Here is a 15,173-nt window from a genome sequence, read left to right as displayed (position 1 = left end):
TCCCTCCTTTATTAAAACAATTTTGCTACACTCAGACTCTGTGCTTCTGAGAGGGGAAGTATTGCCTCTTATAGGCACCCGGGGGGTAGTATGTAATTGTCCCAGGTCACTGGGTGGGGGCTCGAACCGGTTTTGCATTGCGTTATTGAAACGGAACCCCTAGATGCTGAATCCGGCCCTTGTTGCTGCCAACTCAGACGGGCAGCAGGGTTACATGTATGTGTACTGAATCACCATCTCAACAACACCATGAGATTCATAAATAATTGACTTTTAATTCTCCACTTATTTTTCAGATTATTGGTAATATTCTGCGATGACTACAGACAAAAATATGAAAGAAATCCTTCTAGATACACTGGACAATCTCTCAGCGGAAAAGGAAGGAGATCTTGAAAGATTTAAATTCAGCTTAGCAAATGCTAACTATGAGAAAAGAACAATCCCCAAAGGTCAGCTGCAGGAAGCTGACGATCGGTTGAAACTTGTAGACCTCTTGTGTGAATACTACAAGGAACAAGGTGCAGTGAATGTAGCTATATCGGTCCTTGAAAAGATCAATTGCAGAGATTCTGCTGATAAACTCAAGGAGGCAAGAAAGAAAGGTAAGAACACCTAATGTTCCTGCAACTTCTGAATCTCTCCCCCTTTTGAACATTCCCTGAAATGGGTGCAGGAGGAACAGCTACAGTCTAATTATTAAAACTGGTTGGAAAATGGATCTATCTCATAAAAATGTTTAGATTTTGAAATTTTGTTTCATCCCAAATTGAGACAGAAACTTAAACTTTTGAAGTTTTTCAAGAATTGAAATGTTCCAAAAAATGCTTCATTTTAAAAAATGTGAAATGTTTTCATTTTGACATTTCTATTTTTTTTATTAAATATAAATATAAGGTCTGGTCTACATTATAGCTGTAAATCGGTACGTCACTACGTCGCTCCGGGCAACGTGGTCATGCCGACCTAACCCCCATGTACACAGCCCTATGGCAGTGGGAGCCAACACAGCTACTGCCTCTCCGGAAGGCGGATTAACTAAGCTGATGGGAGAGCACTTCATTAAAGTGCTACAGTGGCACAGCATTGTAAGAGTAGGCATGCTCTGAAATGCAATACATTTTGAAAAGACAAGTCATTTCCCAATAAAAAATCAAAATGTTCTGTTACAAAAAAATGTTGAAACAGGATGTTTCATCAAAATGCTCTTTCAACAAAAAATTCACCAGAATGGACATGTTCCCACAGAATGTTTAAATTTTGACAAACTGACATTTTCCTACAGAAAAATGTTCCATTGGAAAATTTTCAGCCAGGTCTACTAATAACAGATTCAAAAGTCTGAGTGCCGGAATGCATCCGTTTAGATCAATGTATGGTGTTTCCTAGTGTCTGTGTGATTGGATGGCCTCTTTTCTTGCAGTAATTCTTACTGATATATCCACAGATTAGCTCCAAAGTAAATAAATAAAAACTCAAATATGGGTATTAAAAACCACAGAACAACACATCCAATACAGGTTAAATCTTACTCCACTGACAGGACAACTTCAATATATTCCCTTTTGTTGTTTTATTTCTTGCTGTATTTACCCAATCTCACAAAACTGCATGTAGCCCTCCCCCAAGACAAGAAGTGTAACCCACTACACAGGGAACAAAATACAACAATACAGACCCCAACGACTGAAACACCACATCCAAAATAACACCGTAACAAATGGTGTCCTGTCCTGGTGGTGACAGGGAAAAAAGGGCTCTAGGGAAGGAAAAGGGTTACGGTTAACTAATAAATGCTGCAACATGAATAATACAATACATTCCCCACCTCCTGCCATTCACTACTGCACCACAACCCCCAGCTCCCTCCCCGGCTCCTTACCCAGAGATTAGTGTAGCAGTACCACAAACATTGACCAGTTTAAAGAAAACGAAAGGGGACCTCTTACGATATTTTCACTCCTAGGTGGGGCAGGGCCCTCTCCTGGCACCTTGGTTTGGAGTCCTGTGGAGGCTTCAGTTGGCCGGCACCGGTTTGGTTCTGTGCCTCCCTGCACACGGGTCTCCACAGGGCTGGAACTGTCTGACCGTGCGCTGTATCCCACAGCAGTTCAAAGACCCCCTTTGTGTGGAGTGGGAGTTAATCAGAGACTCCCTGAGCTGCTCAGTGTCTCCCCCAGCTCCTAATTCAGACAGCCCGAACTTGAAGCTAAAACTAGTCCCTTTGTCTCTGTGTCAGGCTGTCCCCTCCCACTGAGGGACTGAGTAGTCCTGGCTCATTACTGGCCCAGGAAACTGCCTCTATAAATCATTCCATACATCTCAAAACAGACTGAAAGGAATTTTACTGGACTATTCAGAAACGTTCATCATTGTGGTGAGAATAAACTCTAGAATATAAATTTTCCTGCAAGTGGCCTGTGCCTGTTCTTGCTTGTGGGATTTAGATGCCTCTGCTGCAAGCTCTTGGAGTCTTAGCGAGAGGAGCATGAGCAGAGAAGAAATAGGGTGTTGCTATGCTGGAAGGCATTAATGGGTGCCATCAACTGATTGTTTGCTCTAGAGACAACTTCAGAGATTCTTCAAGCTGTTGCTGTGCTAACTAAATGGCAGGGACTTCATGTGTTTCCCTTTCTTGGGTTTCCAGTTTCCCCAGAAATCAATAGGGTTCCTGCCATTGATGCGATGAGCATTCTCTGAAATTTTGGGATTGGCTGCTGTGACAGGGTCAGGCCAGATGGCTCCAGGAGAGTAACAGAAGGCAGATATATTAGCCCCAGGTTAAGTAGGTCCCTTTTCCCTGGGTAAGGTAACAAGGAAGGTTCCAGAACAATCAGGAACCTTCTGGAGACAATTAAGACTGACAGGCTGATTAGAACACTTGCAGCCAATCAAGAAGCTGCTAGAATCAATTAAGGCAGGCTAATCAGGGCACCTGTGTTTAAAAAGGAGCTCACTTCAGTTTGTGGTGCATGTGTGAGGAGCTGGGAGTGAGAATGCATACTGTTGGAGGACTGAGGAGTATAAGCATTATCAGACAACAGGAGGAAGGTCCTATGGTGAGAATAAAGAAGGTGTTGGGAGGAGGCCATGGGGAAGTAGCCCAGGGAGTTGTAGCTGTCGCACAGCTGTTCCAGGAGGCACTCTAGACAGCTGCATTCCACAGGGCTCTGGGCTGGAACCCGGAGTAGAGGGCGGGCCCGGGTTCCCCCCAAACCTCCCAACTCCTGGTCAGTCACAGGAGGCGTTGACTTGCACTGTTGGTTCATGAAAACGGCCAAACTGAGGGCTGCCGTGAAGCTCCAAGGTGAGCAAATCCACCAATAAGCACAAGACCCACCAAGGTAGAGGAGGAACTTTGTCACACTGCCATGTTCAAAAATTATCACATTACATACACACAGAAGGACAGAGAAATGCCTTTGAATTGAGTGTAAGGCCTTTGCAATCTCGACTAGTAATATTCTACTACTGAGAAGTCCACTAAGAACTGCTGTCTTTCAAAATGGCTGCCATCTCCATCAGGACTGAAGTCCAAGCCCACAGTCAGGTGGCTATTTTGAGAAGGGCATCTATTTACCATTGTTCTCAGAGGGACTGAAGTCTCAGGCTGCGTTTAACAAATATGGGTGTTGGTCTCCCTCTCATTGGAAAGTGGGTTTTTTGGCAGCACTGCCACGACAGCACTTTCATGCCTCAAGTGTAGACAAAGCCCTAGAGAAGAATGTTCTGCACCAGCCTCTGCTGGCAGAAACTTTCAGTTATGAAAAAAGGAAAAAAATAGTCCAGAATATTTATTTTCAAATATTACTTATTGCACTAGATTTACTCAACAGAGGAGAGAGTAAGGGGAAAACAGAGCTGTGTGTGGAAGGATACAAGAGGGGGAAATGAGAGAGAGAGAGAGAGTGTGTGTGTGTGTGTGTGTGTGAGAGAGAGAGAGAGAGAAGGGAAATGTGGGGTGCAGGAGGGAGGGTGAAACTGGAGCAAGTGTGTGCGAGTGACTATGGAGGACAGAAAGGAAGAGGGATTTGGAGTACGCATGCAGGGGATGTAGGGTGGTGAAAGAGGCAGGGAACTTTTGGCACAGTTTTGTGTGAATCTGGTGATGCAAAGCATTTGCTAACCTAGTCTGACTGGACCATGTGCTCTGAGTGTGGAGTAGGGCAGCCAGAGTATGCCATTGAACCTGGCCTTAAAAATTAAATTAAAAAAGAATGTAAGGTTGATACTTCCTGTCTTCAGATTGGAGGGAGAGGATGGGAGGGATGAAGACACTAGTGCGCATGAGAGCAGAGAGGGTGACAACAGTGAGAGGGAAGGGGGAGCTAGTTTTTTAAAAAGAAATTCCACAATATGCCACCCCCAAACTTGGGCTAGTAGCAGGATTTGAACTCTGTCTCTATAAATCCCGAGCTCAGCTGGGACCTCATCATTTGAGCTATACTCAGAAATAGTTTTTAGCTTTTGTCAAGGCTGAAGTATCAATACGTTACTCTCTTGAGCTGCCTACCTGTGGGGAAAAAAGGTCTGTTTAAAAAAATTCTGTCCTGCTTTATTACATATAAAGAAGGCTTGAGTGTTTAAAGTGTTTTTTGTTCAACTCAAGCTTCTGATATACAGTTGTAAGAAAAGATATTTTCAGAACTAATGCCCCTTTAATTATAGGACTGAGAAAGCTTCCAAACCACTTATCTGGGCTTGCAGTGAGACCCCTGCCAAAATTGGGGATGACTAAATGCAGCAGTATTGAAATTTCTAATTTTTTTTAAGAAGAAAACCCCCACTTTGTTTTGTTTTGTTCTTTGGTGGGTTGCTTCCAACCCTTTCAGATTGTTTGTTTGTTTGTTTTTTATAATAATACCCAGCTCTAATATAGGGCTTTTAATTAGCAGATCTCAGTGCTCATATATCATTAAGAAAGACACTATGGCTATGTCTACATAGAAATGTAAGCCTAGGGTTCGTGGGATTTGAATCAGCTAACCCATGTCAGGGAACCCTGGGTTTGAGCACCTACACTGCATTTTAACTCTAGGTTAAGGATTTTCTGACCTGTGCTTGAACCTAGGACTCTGGCACCCACACTGCAGTGCACAGACCTGAGTCAAAGTAACCCTATCCCAGAGTGCCTGGTGCCCCCCCCATCCCAGAGTCAGCACTCTAGCCCTACAAATACATTCCATTGTGGGGGAAAACTAATGCCCACCCTATCTGTTAACTGTAATGGTGCTGTTGATGGGATTCAGGTGCCCATAAGGACACATGAGTACATCAGCTGCATAATTAGCACTTTTGGCAGCTGTCTCAGTAGAATGACTGCAGTTTGTGAAGGCTTGATACTGAACTACCATCTAATCTGAGAACTGGGCTCTCCACCTCTAGGCTGAGTCACACTGGCAGGAAAATGCCCATGTGCTCCTGTTCTGTGGATAATTATGATGTCAGTCTCCAGGGCAGCCAAACTATTAAATGAAACTTTGCAATTCTTAATTTTTAAAAATGGGCTATTCAATGAAGCTGTTTTTGTTTGGGTTTTTTAATTTATTTTAGTCTGTTTTGAAGTTTGACATAAAATGACGGTATCAGAGGAAAAACACCCCCCCACCCCAGGCTGGCTGCTGCCGGCTACGGACTGCTGCAGTGTTTCCCCAGGGCTTGGGGTGAAGTGTGCTCCCCCCAAGGATCCCTTATCCCTGCCCCCACCGCACCCCGGGAGGCAGAGATAAAGGATCCCTGGAGTTTGTGGGGAGGTTTTGGGACTGCTCCCACTCATTGCCCTCACAGTGCACGCTGCCCAGGCATCTCTAAACATGCAGCCCCAGGGAGGGCAGGAGGGGCCTGGGAGCAAGGGTCAGAGAGTAGAGTGGGACCAAGTGGCTGCCCTGCAGGGAAGGGACATAGCCGAACATCCTGGCAGCTGGGAGCCGTCTCCCACCTCTCAGCTTTGTTCCTGGCAAGCTCTGCACAGCAGCAAGGAAGAGCTGGTGCCAAAGCCGCTGCCACCACCATAGGAGTGTGATGGGGTGCACTAGGCCCAGAGGCCCCCTGCTGGCGGCCTCAGGATCCTGCCACTCTTGTCCCAGGAAAGGAGTAGTAGAGGAGTCCTCCAAGCAGCCTAGAGTGGCTTCAAGGGACACAGCCAATCAAGGCACAGGAAGGCCATCTAAAAAGGACCTGCAAAGCCAGAGACAGGCAGTTCCTTGCTGGAGCCAGAGGACTGGCCAAAGGGAACTGCAGCACCATGGACAGATCCGTGCCAGCTGGGACTGGGGGAGCGAGAGAGCTCCTGGCTGGCTGCTGGCCCTGAACATAGAAGAGCCCTGAGCTAAGGGTGAAGCACTGGTGAAGGCTGGGGCTGTGGGAAAGTGATCTACGGAACTGAAAGCAGCTTAGTTAAACGGACACAGCGACATGTGGCAGCTATTCTTAGGGTCGCTAGGCTGGGACTTGGAGTAGTGGGTGGACTTGGATGCCCCCCATAGGCCACTGGAAAAGTGGCCTATAATTGGACAGCCATAACTCTCAAGAAGGGGATCTGAATTATGTAGTGGCCTGGCTGAAGAGCTGGGGCCAGCAGGGCGCACAGAGGATGTATCTATTGCTGGCAGGGAGGAGCCCTGGGGCTACAGCCTGATACCAGGACTGGAGCTATTTAAAGACTGAAGATGCACCCGACCAGAAGGGGCACTCGTGAGAGGTCAGTGCCAGGCCGTTACAAGGAGGCTGCGGGGAAGGTTTGTGGCTGGTTCCCACTTACCATCCTGACCGTGCCACAGCTGGGGCACCCCTGCACATGCAGCCCCAGGGGGCTCGAGAGCAAGGGCCAGAGAGCACAGTGGGAACAAGCGACAGCCATGCAGCAAGGAGGAGCTGGAGCTGCTACCACTGAGGGAGGCAGTGGGGGAATTTGGGGGGCTGACTCCCACTCAGTCCCCTGACAGTGCATGCAGCCCAGGCAGCCCTGCACATGCAGCCCCAGAGGGGCTGGGGGCAAGGGCCAGAGAGTGGAGTAGGGACCAAGTGGCTGCCCTGCAGGGAGGGGGAGCAGCAGGGCTCCCGGCTCAGCATGGCCAGGAGAGGGAAGACTCCCAACATCCCAGTGGCTGGAAGCTGCCTCCTGCCTGGCAGCTTTGCCCCTTGGTTCGGGGAAGCTCTGTGCAGCAGCGAGCAGGAGCCAGAGGAGGAGCTGCTGCCACTGGGAGGGGAACAGGGATCGTGTTAGGCCAGGCAGTAATGGAGCTTCCAGCTGCTGGGCTAGCTGCCTGCAGCGCTGTTCCTCTGCCACCAGGATCTCTGGGATACACCCAGAGGGCTTCCAGGACCCAAGGCAAGCCAGGGCTATGTGCACACAGGAAAGCAATAGGGCTTGGATCCTAGGTCCCAGCTTAACACGGGCTCAAACCCTCCAGCCCTGCAAGGTCCTGGGACCCTAGATCTGAGGCCTAGGTTAGCACAATTGGTGCATGGACACAAGGGGGGTTAGACTGAGCCCAGGCCTACATTGCTGTGTAGACATACCGTACGTGGCTACTCCAGTGGTTTTAAAAAAAAGAATATTGCTTCTGGTGGACGTTTTGAACAAGTCACTGAACCAGTGTCGCCAAAGAAATTCTCTTTGCCTGCCTCAACCGTGGGTTTACCAGGGAGCTTATTACTGCAGAGAACCCTGAACGAATGACTTAGAATCATAGAATATAAGGATTGGAAGGGACCTCAGGAGGTCATCTAGTCCAACCCCCTGCTCAAAGCAGGACCAATCCCAAAAAATGCAGAGAAAATGTTAGTTTAAAGGAAATTCTGCTTTAACGTTACTGCTTAAACCACTTTCTTCCACTGAGTGTGCACATTTAAATCATGTATTGAGATGAAAAATCCATTTCAAAGGTTTTGGTACAAGTCTAATGGCTTGTCTACACTACACCACTGTTTAGACTATGGGGTGTGAATAGCAGTGTGCACCAAAGTGCTGCACTGTAATTCCCCAGTTGGTTGCTGTGGGTGTGAACTGAAAGGTTCCTTCTTAGCATTAGTATAGTCCTGTTTGAAGAGGACAGTGTAGTTTCAGTCCAGCAAAGCACTAAGCACATGTTTAAATTCAGTGAGACTTCGCACACGCTTAAATCTTTGCAGGATTTGTGTCTAAGGCTATGCTGGATTGGAGGTCAAGCAGATATCAAAATCAAGCCTTAAATGAGCATTTGTTATGATTTTCCTTTGACTTTTGTGTATTTTTTACATACATGCAGTTTTTTAAAACAGTTTAGAAGATATTTATGCAGGTGAGCCTCTATAATTTATAAACCATGTACTCTTTAATAGGCCACTTAAATGTCCCATTTAAATTATGATTTCCTGTGGAAAGCTGTAGTGTCCTATGTGTTAACATTTTATAAAATGTATAAATATCAAGGAATAAAGAAGAAGGGTTGGGATAAGGTATTGGGGTATCCACGTTTTATGAACTGTTCTTGGAGTATTGATTTTTTGCTTAACATTTAGTTGGATTTGATTTTTGTAAAGTTAATATGATCTTGTACGGTATGTAAAAAAAGAAGTATAATGTACATGCACAACACCAGCAATGACCGCACCGCACCTTTAAGTAAGGGAAGCATTGGCCAGGCTTGCTGCTGGAAGGTAGCAGTGCTTTATGCAGGGGGAAGGTCAGAAAGGGCTGCAAAAAGGTAGAAAAAGCTTTGTGGTGCTGACTCGCCCCCCGGGGAATGTAAGGGGCAGAAGGCTTTAACGGTGCAAGGCCTGGCGTTGGAAGCCCTTTCTCCATGCGGTAGACAAGGCAGTACCCACCCTTCCTCTCCTGGAGGTGTAAATATCAGGTTTGGTTAGGACCTGCTGTGGGCATTGCGCTAGTCACTCCTTTTTTAGGGGGGCTGGGAAGGAATTTTTTCCTTACCACCATATTGGCTTCAGTGGAGTGAGCGTGGGTTTTTTTGCCTTCTCCACAGCCAGTGTCAGGGAAGACCTATTATGATGAGCACAAAAGGTGGTAGGCTATGGTGGTAGGTCGCAACTTATTGGGTAAGTGTGGGGTGGATGTCCAGTGTAGGTACTCCATAGGGAAGGCATCCAGTGACCATATAAATGGTCAGGTAAAGGACTTAAAAGGAGGTGCTGGTTAAAGGAACAGAAAGGGGGCAGTTGGGGCTCCTATGACTTGTCCTAATGTCCTGAACTGTGTGATACTCTGCGATTTTTGTTGCACTAACATTCATGTGAAATTTCTCTTTCAGCTTTGGGTCCTCAGCAAACACCTGAAACATCAGCAAATGGTATGTGACATTCAATAAGGAATTGCATTGCATAGTTACCAGTGATTACCAGAAATAGGCTAGGTCAGCCAGACATTGGATTTACTTGCAGAAATAATAAGTAACCCCTCAGAGCGCAGTCTCGTCAGATCACACCGGTTACGCAGGGTTGGATGGGGGATGAGGAAATGCATGGGGAGATCTCCAGGAAAGAATCAGGGGCTGCAGAACATGGTGCTGGTGAGTAGGTGGAGCTCTTGTCTCAGGCAGTACTGACGCCGTGCAGCAGCATGATGCTGGAAGGCCCTCTCCTGCTAGGGACGCCATCTTTTAAATGAGGTGAAATAACTAGAGGTCAACATCTGTGGTCACTGAAAGTGCTGTGGGACTTTTTTAAACCTCTGAGCCCTGGACAAATTTTAAGTTATATTTAGTTCTGTTCTTTGCACCTAAATTCCCACTACTGTTTCAGTTATACCTGTCATTCTCCATCACTTTGTTACAGAGTGCCATTGTGCACTGTTAAACACCTGACAGGTTTCATCCTAGATATAGCTACATTTCAGTAACTGATGAAGTGATTCTTATATATATAAATGCAGAGAGGGCCTGAGCCTACGCTTTTTTCCTCATATGACTAATTTCAGTGGGGCCACTGATGTGAGTAAGGACTGGGCCCAGAGTTAATTTATATCAGGATACCTTATGATGAAACATGCACTATAAACTTACTGAAACAGTATTCTTGTTTAAATGGCGTTATTGTAGCATTACAGTAATAGCTAATGCTTCATGTCACTAACTCAGCTTACAGGGTGAAGTACAGAGAACATATACGAAACAAATACAGCGCAATAAAAGATATGAACGCTCGTCTTGGTGAGAATGTGAAGCTAAACAGCAGATACACAAAGCTGATCATTGTAAAGGAACATCGTCACAAAAATCAGAGAGAAAATGAAATAATGGCCTCGGGACGGAGACATGAAGAAATCATATCTAACTACGCTAGTTCCATCACCATAGGCCATTTATTTGAACTTGATGAAGATGGACAATTACCACAAATTGTCATGTTGCTGGGACCTGCAGGAATTGGAAAAACACTGACCGCAATAAAGATCATGTTGGACTGGGCAAATGGAGAACTGTATCAGAGCAGGTTTGATTATGTTTTCTACATAAATTGTAGGGAACTTAACTTTGTCAGTGAGCAGGGAAGTATTGAAGATTTGATCTTCAAGAACTGTGCTGATCAAAATGCACCAACTAAAGAGATTTTGATGAATCCAGAGAAACTCCTGTTCATAATTGACGGTTTTGATGAACTGAGATTTTCCTTTAATCAGTCAGAAAGTAATTTCTCCTCTGATCCCTGTGAGAAGCAGCCAGTGGAAATTGTACTGAGCAGTTTATTTAGGAAAAAAGTGCTTCACAAATCCTACTTAATAATTACTACAAGGCCAACAGCTCTGGAGAAACTCAAGCAGTGTTTGGAAGATGGACATTGTGCAGAACGTTATGCAGAGATTCTGGGGTTTTCTGAAAATGCGAGAGAAGAATATTTTCACAAGTTCTTTAGGAATGAAGAACAAGCAATAAAAGCCTATAACTTTGTAGAAGACCGTGAAATGCTCTTCACCATGTGCTTTATTCCCATTGTGTGTTGGATCATCTGCACTGTTCTGAAACAACAGATGGAAGCAGGTGAAGATCTTGCACAAACTTCAAGAACAGTCACTGATGTCTACGTGCTCTATCTCTCCAGTCTGATGAAAGGTCACAGCAGTAATTCAAAGCAACAGATACGAATGAACTTGAAGGGACTTTGTTCCTTGGCTGCAGATGGAGTAAGGAGGCAGAAAATACTCTTTGAGGAAGATGAAATCAAGCAGCATGGCTTAGATACAGCTGACTCTCTCTTTCTGAATGAGAACATGTTTCAGAAAGACCTTGACTGTGAACATGTCTACAGCTTCATTCACTTGAGTTTTCAAGAATTTTTTGCAGCTTTATCTTGTGTGTTGCAGAAAGAAGAAACAACAGTGGAAGATTCAGAAACTATTTTGAAAAATGTCAAGATGTTGTTGAAAAGGGATACAAACAATAGGAATTCTTCCACATTAACAGTGCGATTCCTGTTTGGTCTTTTAAATGATGAGAGAAAGGAGGAGAGGGAGAAAATGCTTAGCTGTAAAATTTCACCACTAATTAAAGACACTTTAGTAAAGTGGGTTGAAGAAAAACCCACTGTGTCATTGTTCAATTATGTTGGTAAGAAGATGACTTCCTATCTTGAGGCGTTTCACTGTTTGTATGAAATTCAAGAAAAAAAAATTGTGCAGAGTGCAATGAATCGTTACACTCAGCTAATATTAACTGAGCATAACTTTACCAAAATGGATGAAATTGTTCTTTCATTCTGTATAAAGCATTGCTGTAAACTGGAGTCACTTTGTCTAAGACAGTGTTCCTTTCAAGATGAAGGTATGCCAAGACCGTGCAAGCAGCCACGTCGGTGAGTGTTGTCTGAGCTCCAAAAACACCTACATAATTTAAGTAGTAAAACATACATTATTTTTTAAATGTTGATTCCCCCCACCCTAGATTTTCGTAGCTCACAAATGGCTGAATGACCCACCATAAAAGTGACAGAATTTTAAGACTGTGGCAGGACCACTCCCCATTCACCCAAAATCTTAAAAGCATAGAAATAAGAAGTTAAGGGGAAAGACTTGTGCACTCCTTTCCACCTTCTTGTTATTGACAGTGTGTAGGCAACATACTACAGTGCTCCATTTGGCTTTCATCTTCATCTCCAACAGCTACCAAAAGCAATATGTACCCCAACTTCATCACACTTACACTCCAGTGCAAAACCTTATGGAGTGCTAGAGTGTGAAGCTGGAGGGAAGGAGAGATGAAGATGTGGATGGCTGTGATCTTTTTAGAGTTGGAGTGGGTGTTTCAGAGTCAGCAAGAGAAGGGGAGGAGAAAGGAGAGGAGTGGGCATGAGGTTAGACAGGATGGCAGCAGAGGGGCCAAGGTGGTGGAGGGGATGACTGTAGGAGGTAGACAGGGTGAGGATGGAGGGAAGGCCCAGGTTAGGGCAGATATGGTTAGAGGTCAGGAGGAGGTTACAGTTGGGGGATCTATATTTATTTGTGCTGGTGGGAGGAGAGGGGAGATTGTGATGGAGTAGGTAGAGTAGGTGGGAATTGTCGAGGGGTGAGGGAAAACAAGAAACGGGAAATAAGGTAGAGGGAGTGGAGAGGAGGAGCCACAGCTGCTCTGATGCAGAAGTGGGGGTGTGATGAGAACCATGGGTGATTGACAAGATTATGAACAGCAACAACAAAAACTCAAACAAAAAAAAAGAATTTCGTTACAAAGTTCTAACACGTCTCTACAGAGCTCGTGCAAACTGAGATTTTTTTCAAGGTCTTATAACTTGGCCATATTTTATGTGGATTTTCATGCGACAGGGAGGCACATTTTGCCTTTCCCAAGGACCACCCTCCTGCCAAATTTAAAGTCCCTGCTCCAAAACATGGGGGAGCTAGAGCCTCTCAGGGAAAAGGTTGCAAGAATTGTTTTTAACATGGGCAGAACAACCTAGTTCTCAGAAAAGGCTGAACCATTTTAGTGGCAACTTTCACAGTATTCAGCCCGGTGGAAACACCAAGCATGGAAAACTTCAGTCCAAATGGTTAAAACTTGGCAAAGTTATAAGCAACTGAAAACAGGGACGTTTCCAGCAATCGTAATAATAGGAATTGCTACCAGCTCTGCCTATAATAATCTTTCTAGAAGCTCTGTCTGTTATAATGTATAGATATGGTGCCTTGCACTCTGGGATCCTAATCCTGGCTGGGACCTCCAGGGGCTACTGTACTGCAAATAATCAATGATAATCACTTTGGTTCTGTGCACTAGATCCCACCTAGGGGAATCCAGTGAATTGTTTTAACTTTCTTCTTTTTGTTGTTTCACTGACTGGAGAGTGGTAAAAAAAAAAAAATTACTTTTTGACCTACGGTGAAGATCTCTATTTTTAGAGTGTCCTAATCCAGGAATCTGTTGTCCAATTTACTTGAAATTTGATAGAAAAATTCAACCTCTACCACAAACCTAACCAGACTACTCAGCTGGTGTTTGGCACCCACTTCCCCTTTGGGGAAGGAATATTTAAGTTGTTCAGGGTAAATGTTGGATCTCCAATGTGGCTTAAGCCCTAGTAATGTGCCAGAGACAGTAATTTGCACATAGGCAGTGGGTCTGGGGCTCTTTCCAAGCCAGAGTGTTTGCAGGCAGCCTGATGTGTAACTCAGTTTTGTTTTTCCTAGTTTTCAGATTGTGACGGGTCATATAGGCACCACCCTGGCAAGGAGGAGATTAATGAGGGCCTGTGGATCCTGTTAGTCTCACCCTATTACAGCTGCAGCAGATGTTAAGTGTGGAGCTTGGAGTTAAAAGGAGACAGCCTAGCTCTGTTGGGTGCTGTCCAGGAAGTAGATCAGAGCCCTGCTTCCCTCTGTGAGGGAAGCCTGTTTACACCCAGGAGTCTGAGGTAGCTTTCCAGTTGGACGAGCCTCAAAGTGGATGGGACGACTGCCGACTGGGCCCTGGGGGACTGACGAAAGGACTGGCTATTGGAGACAGGCTCAGAGTAAAAGGGCGGGGTCCTGCTGTGGGGCGGCCCTATTAAGAGTTTTTGGTTTTCTTATTTTGGGACTTTAATACCTTGGAAGGCGAGAACTGAAGAGTGGCTTAGCCAGAGGGCTAAAGCACCACTGCCCTGGACCTCCCAAGAGGCAGTGGCTGATCATTGTAGGCCCTGAGGCAGGGTGCATCATGTTCTGGCAAGCCATGAGGCTGCTGTGGAGCAAACCCTGTCACACAGAAGATGAAGTGACGCCACTCTCCACACTTTACAAGGGTACAAGGCAGAGCTGGGCGAGCTTAACTCTACATTAAAAAACTTCTAGACAGCTAATATCAGTTATACACAGGTACTGTTTGTGGAGCATTTTATAGCATTTTAATCATAACCATAAATCTGTGCACCAAGCCAAATGTGCCAACATATCTGCCACTGCCAAAATGCCACCACTAAACTTGAGGGATTTTTTCATCAAATGCCACTGTAGTATGGGGGCAAACTTCCCAAGGCTCAGAAAAAGAAACTCAGGATTTCAAACCTCACCTCTTCTAAGTGCTGCTTGTATCCCTATGCAATTCACTACCCTTTTCATTGACCAAGGTCATGAGCCCCAACCTTACAAGGCAGTTCCCAAAGACCTGCTGAACACACCCAGTTGTTTAAAGAAACTGGCAGAGAGATTATGCAGGGTCACCGCTGGGACAGACCTCAGCTCTTTCACATAACAAACCCCAATTCTATCCGCTGAAGCATACTGCTTTTCAGGTTTGCTACAGAAGCAAAACTTGTGTAAACGCCTATAAACTACATTCCTCTCCCCAAGCCATGGATAGAATCCAAGGTTCCTGATCAACAATATTCTACTGCTGATTAGTAAATACTTGAGGAACCCTCTGTGAAAGTGTTTGTCAAGACCTCCTCCAGTGGCTGGTTTACAAGAGTGCTAGCAATTACTCCTGTATTCTTACTCCTAGTGGTTGGACTTTGGCGCCAGGAACTGGAGCTAGGGTCAGAGATGGAGTCAGAGGATGAATTAAGGGTCGAATCCAGAGCCAGAGTCGGGGATAGGGCAGAGAAGCAGGGATTTGGAACAAGGCAGAAAAACAGGAACCAGGAGTGGAGGACGATCTGGGATAAAGACAGCAGGAACCAGGAACAGGCTGGGAGGCAGGAACAGGCAGGAAGACAGGGCTGAGGAATCAGGCATGTAGGCATGGTCCAAAGTGGTAGCCAGCCAGGGA

The 15,173-nt window shown here is 45.4% G+C and overlaps 1 protein-coding gene across 2 annotated transcripts in view; it reads left to right on the top strand.

Moving 5' to 3' along the window:
• LOC144267148 (NACHT, LRR and PYD domains-containing protein 12-like) overlaps window positions 1-15,173 on the top strand; it is a 355,964-nt gene that overhangs the window by 44,157 nt on the left and 296,634 nt on the right. For both annotated transcript variants that reach the window (XM_077820865.1, XM_077820864.1), the window contains 3 exons: window positions 297-605; window positions 9,252-9,290; window positions 10,077-11,787. In XM_077820865.1, the coding sequence (XP_077676991.1) occupies window positions 317-605; window positions 9,252-9,290; window positions 10,077-11,787 (2,039 nt within the window). In that variant the 5' untranslated portion in view covers window positions 297-316. The remainder of the gene's footprint in view (window positions 1-296; window positions 606-9,251; window positions 9,291-10,076; window positions 11,788-15,173) is intronic.

Source organism: Eretmochelys imbricata, chromosome 6, assembly GCF_965152235.1.
Source record: "Eretmochelys imbricata isolate rEreImb1 chromosome 6, rEreImb1.hap1, whole genome shotgun sequence".
Classification (NCBI taxonomy): Eukaryota; Metazoa; Chordata; order Testudines; family Cheloniidae; genus Eretmochelys; species Eretmochelys imbricata.
This window is presented reverse-complemented; position numbering and strand designations above follow the sequence as displayed.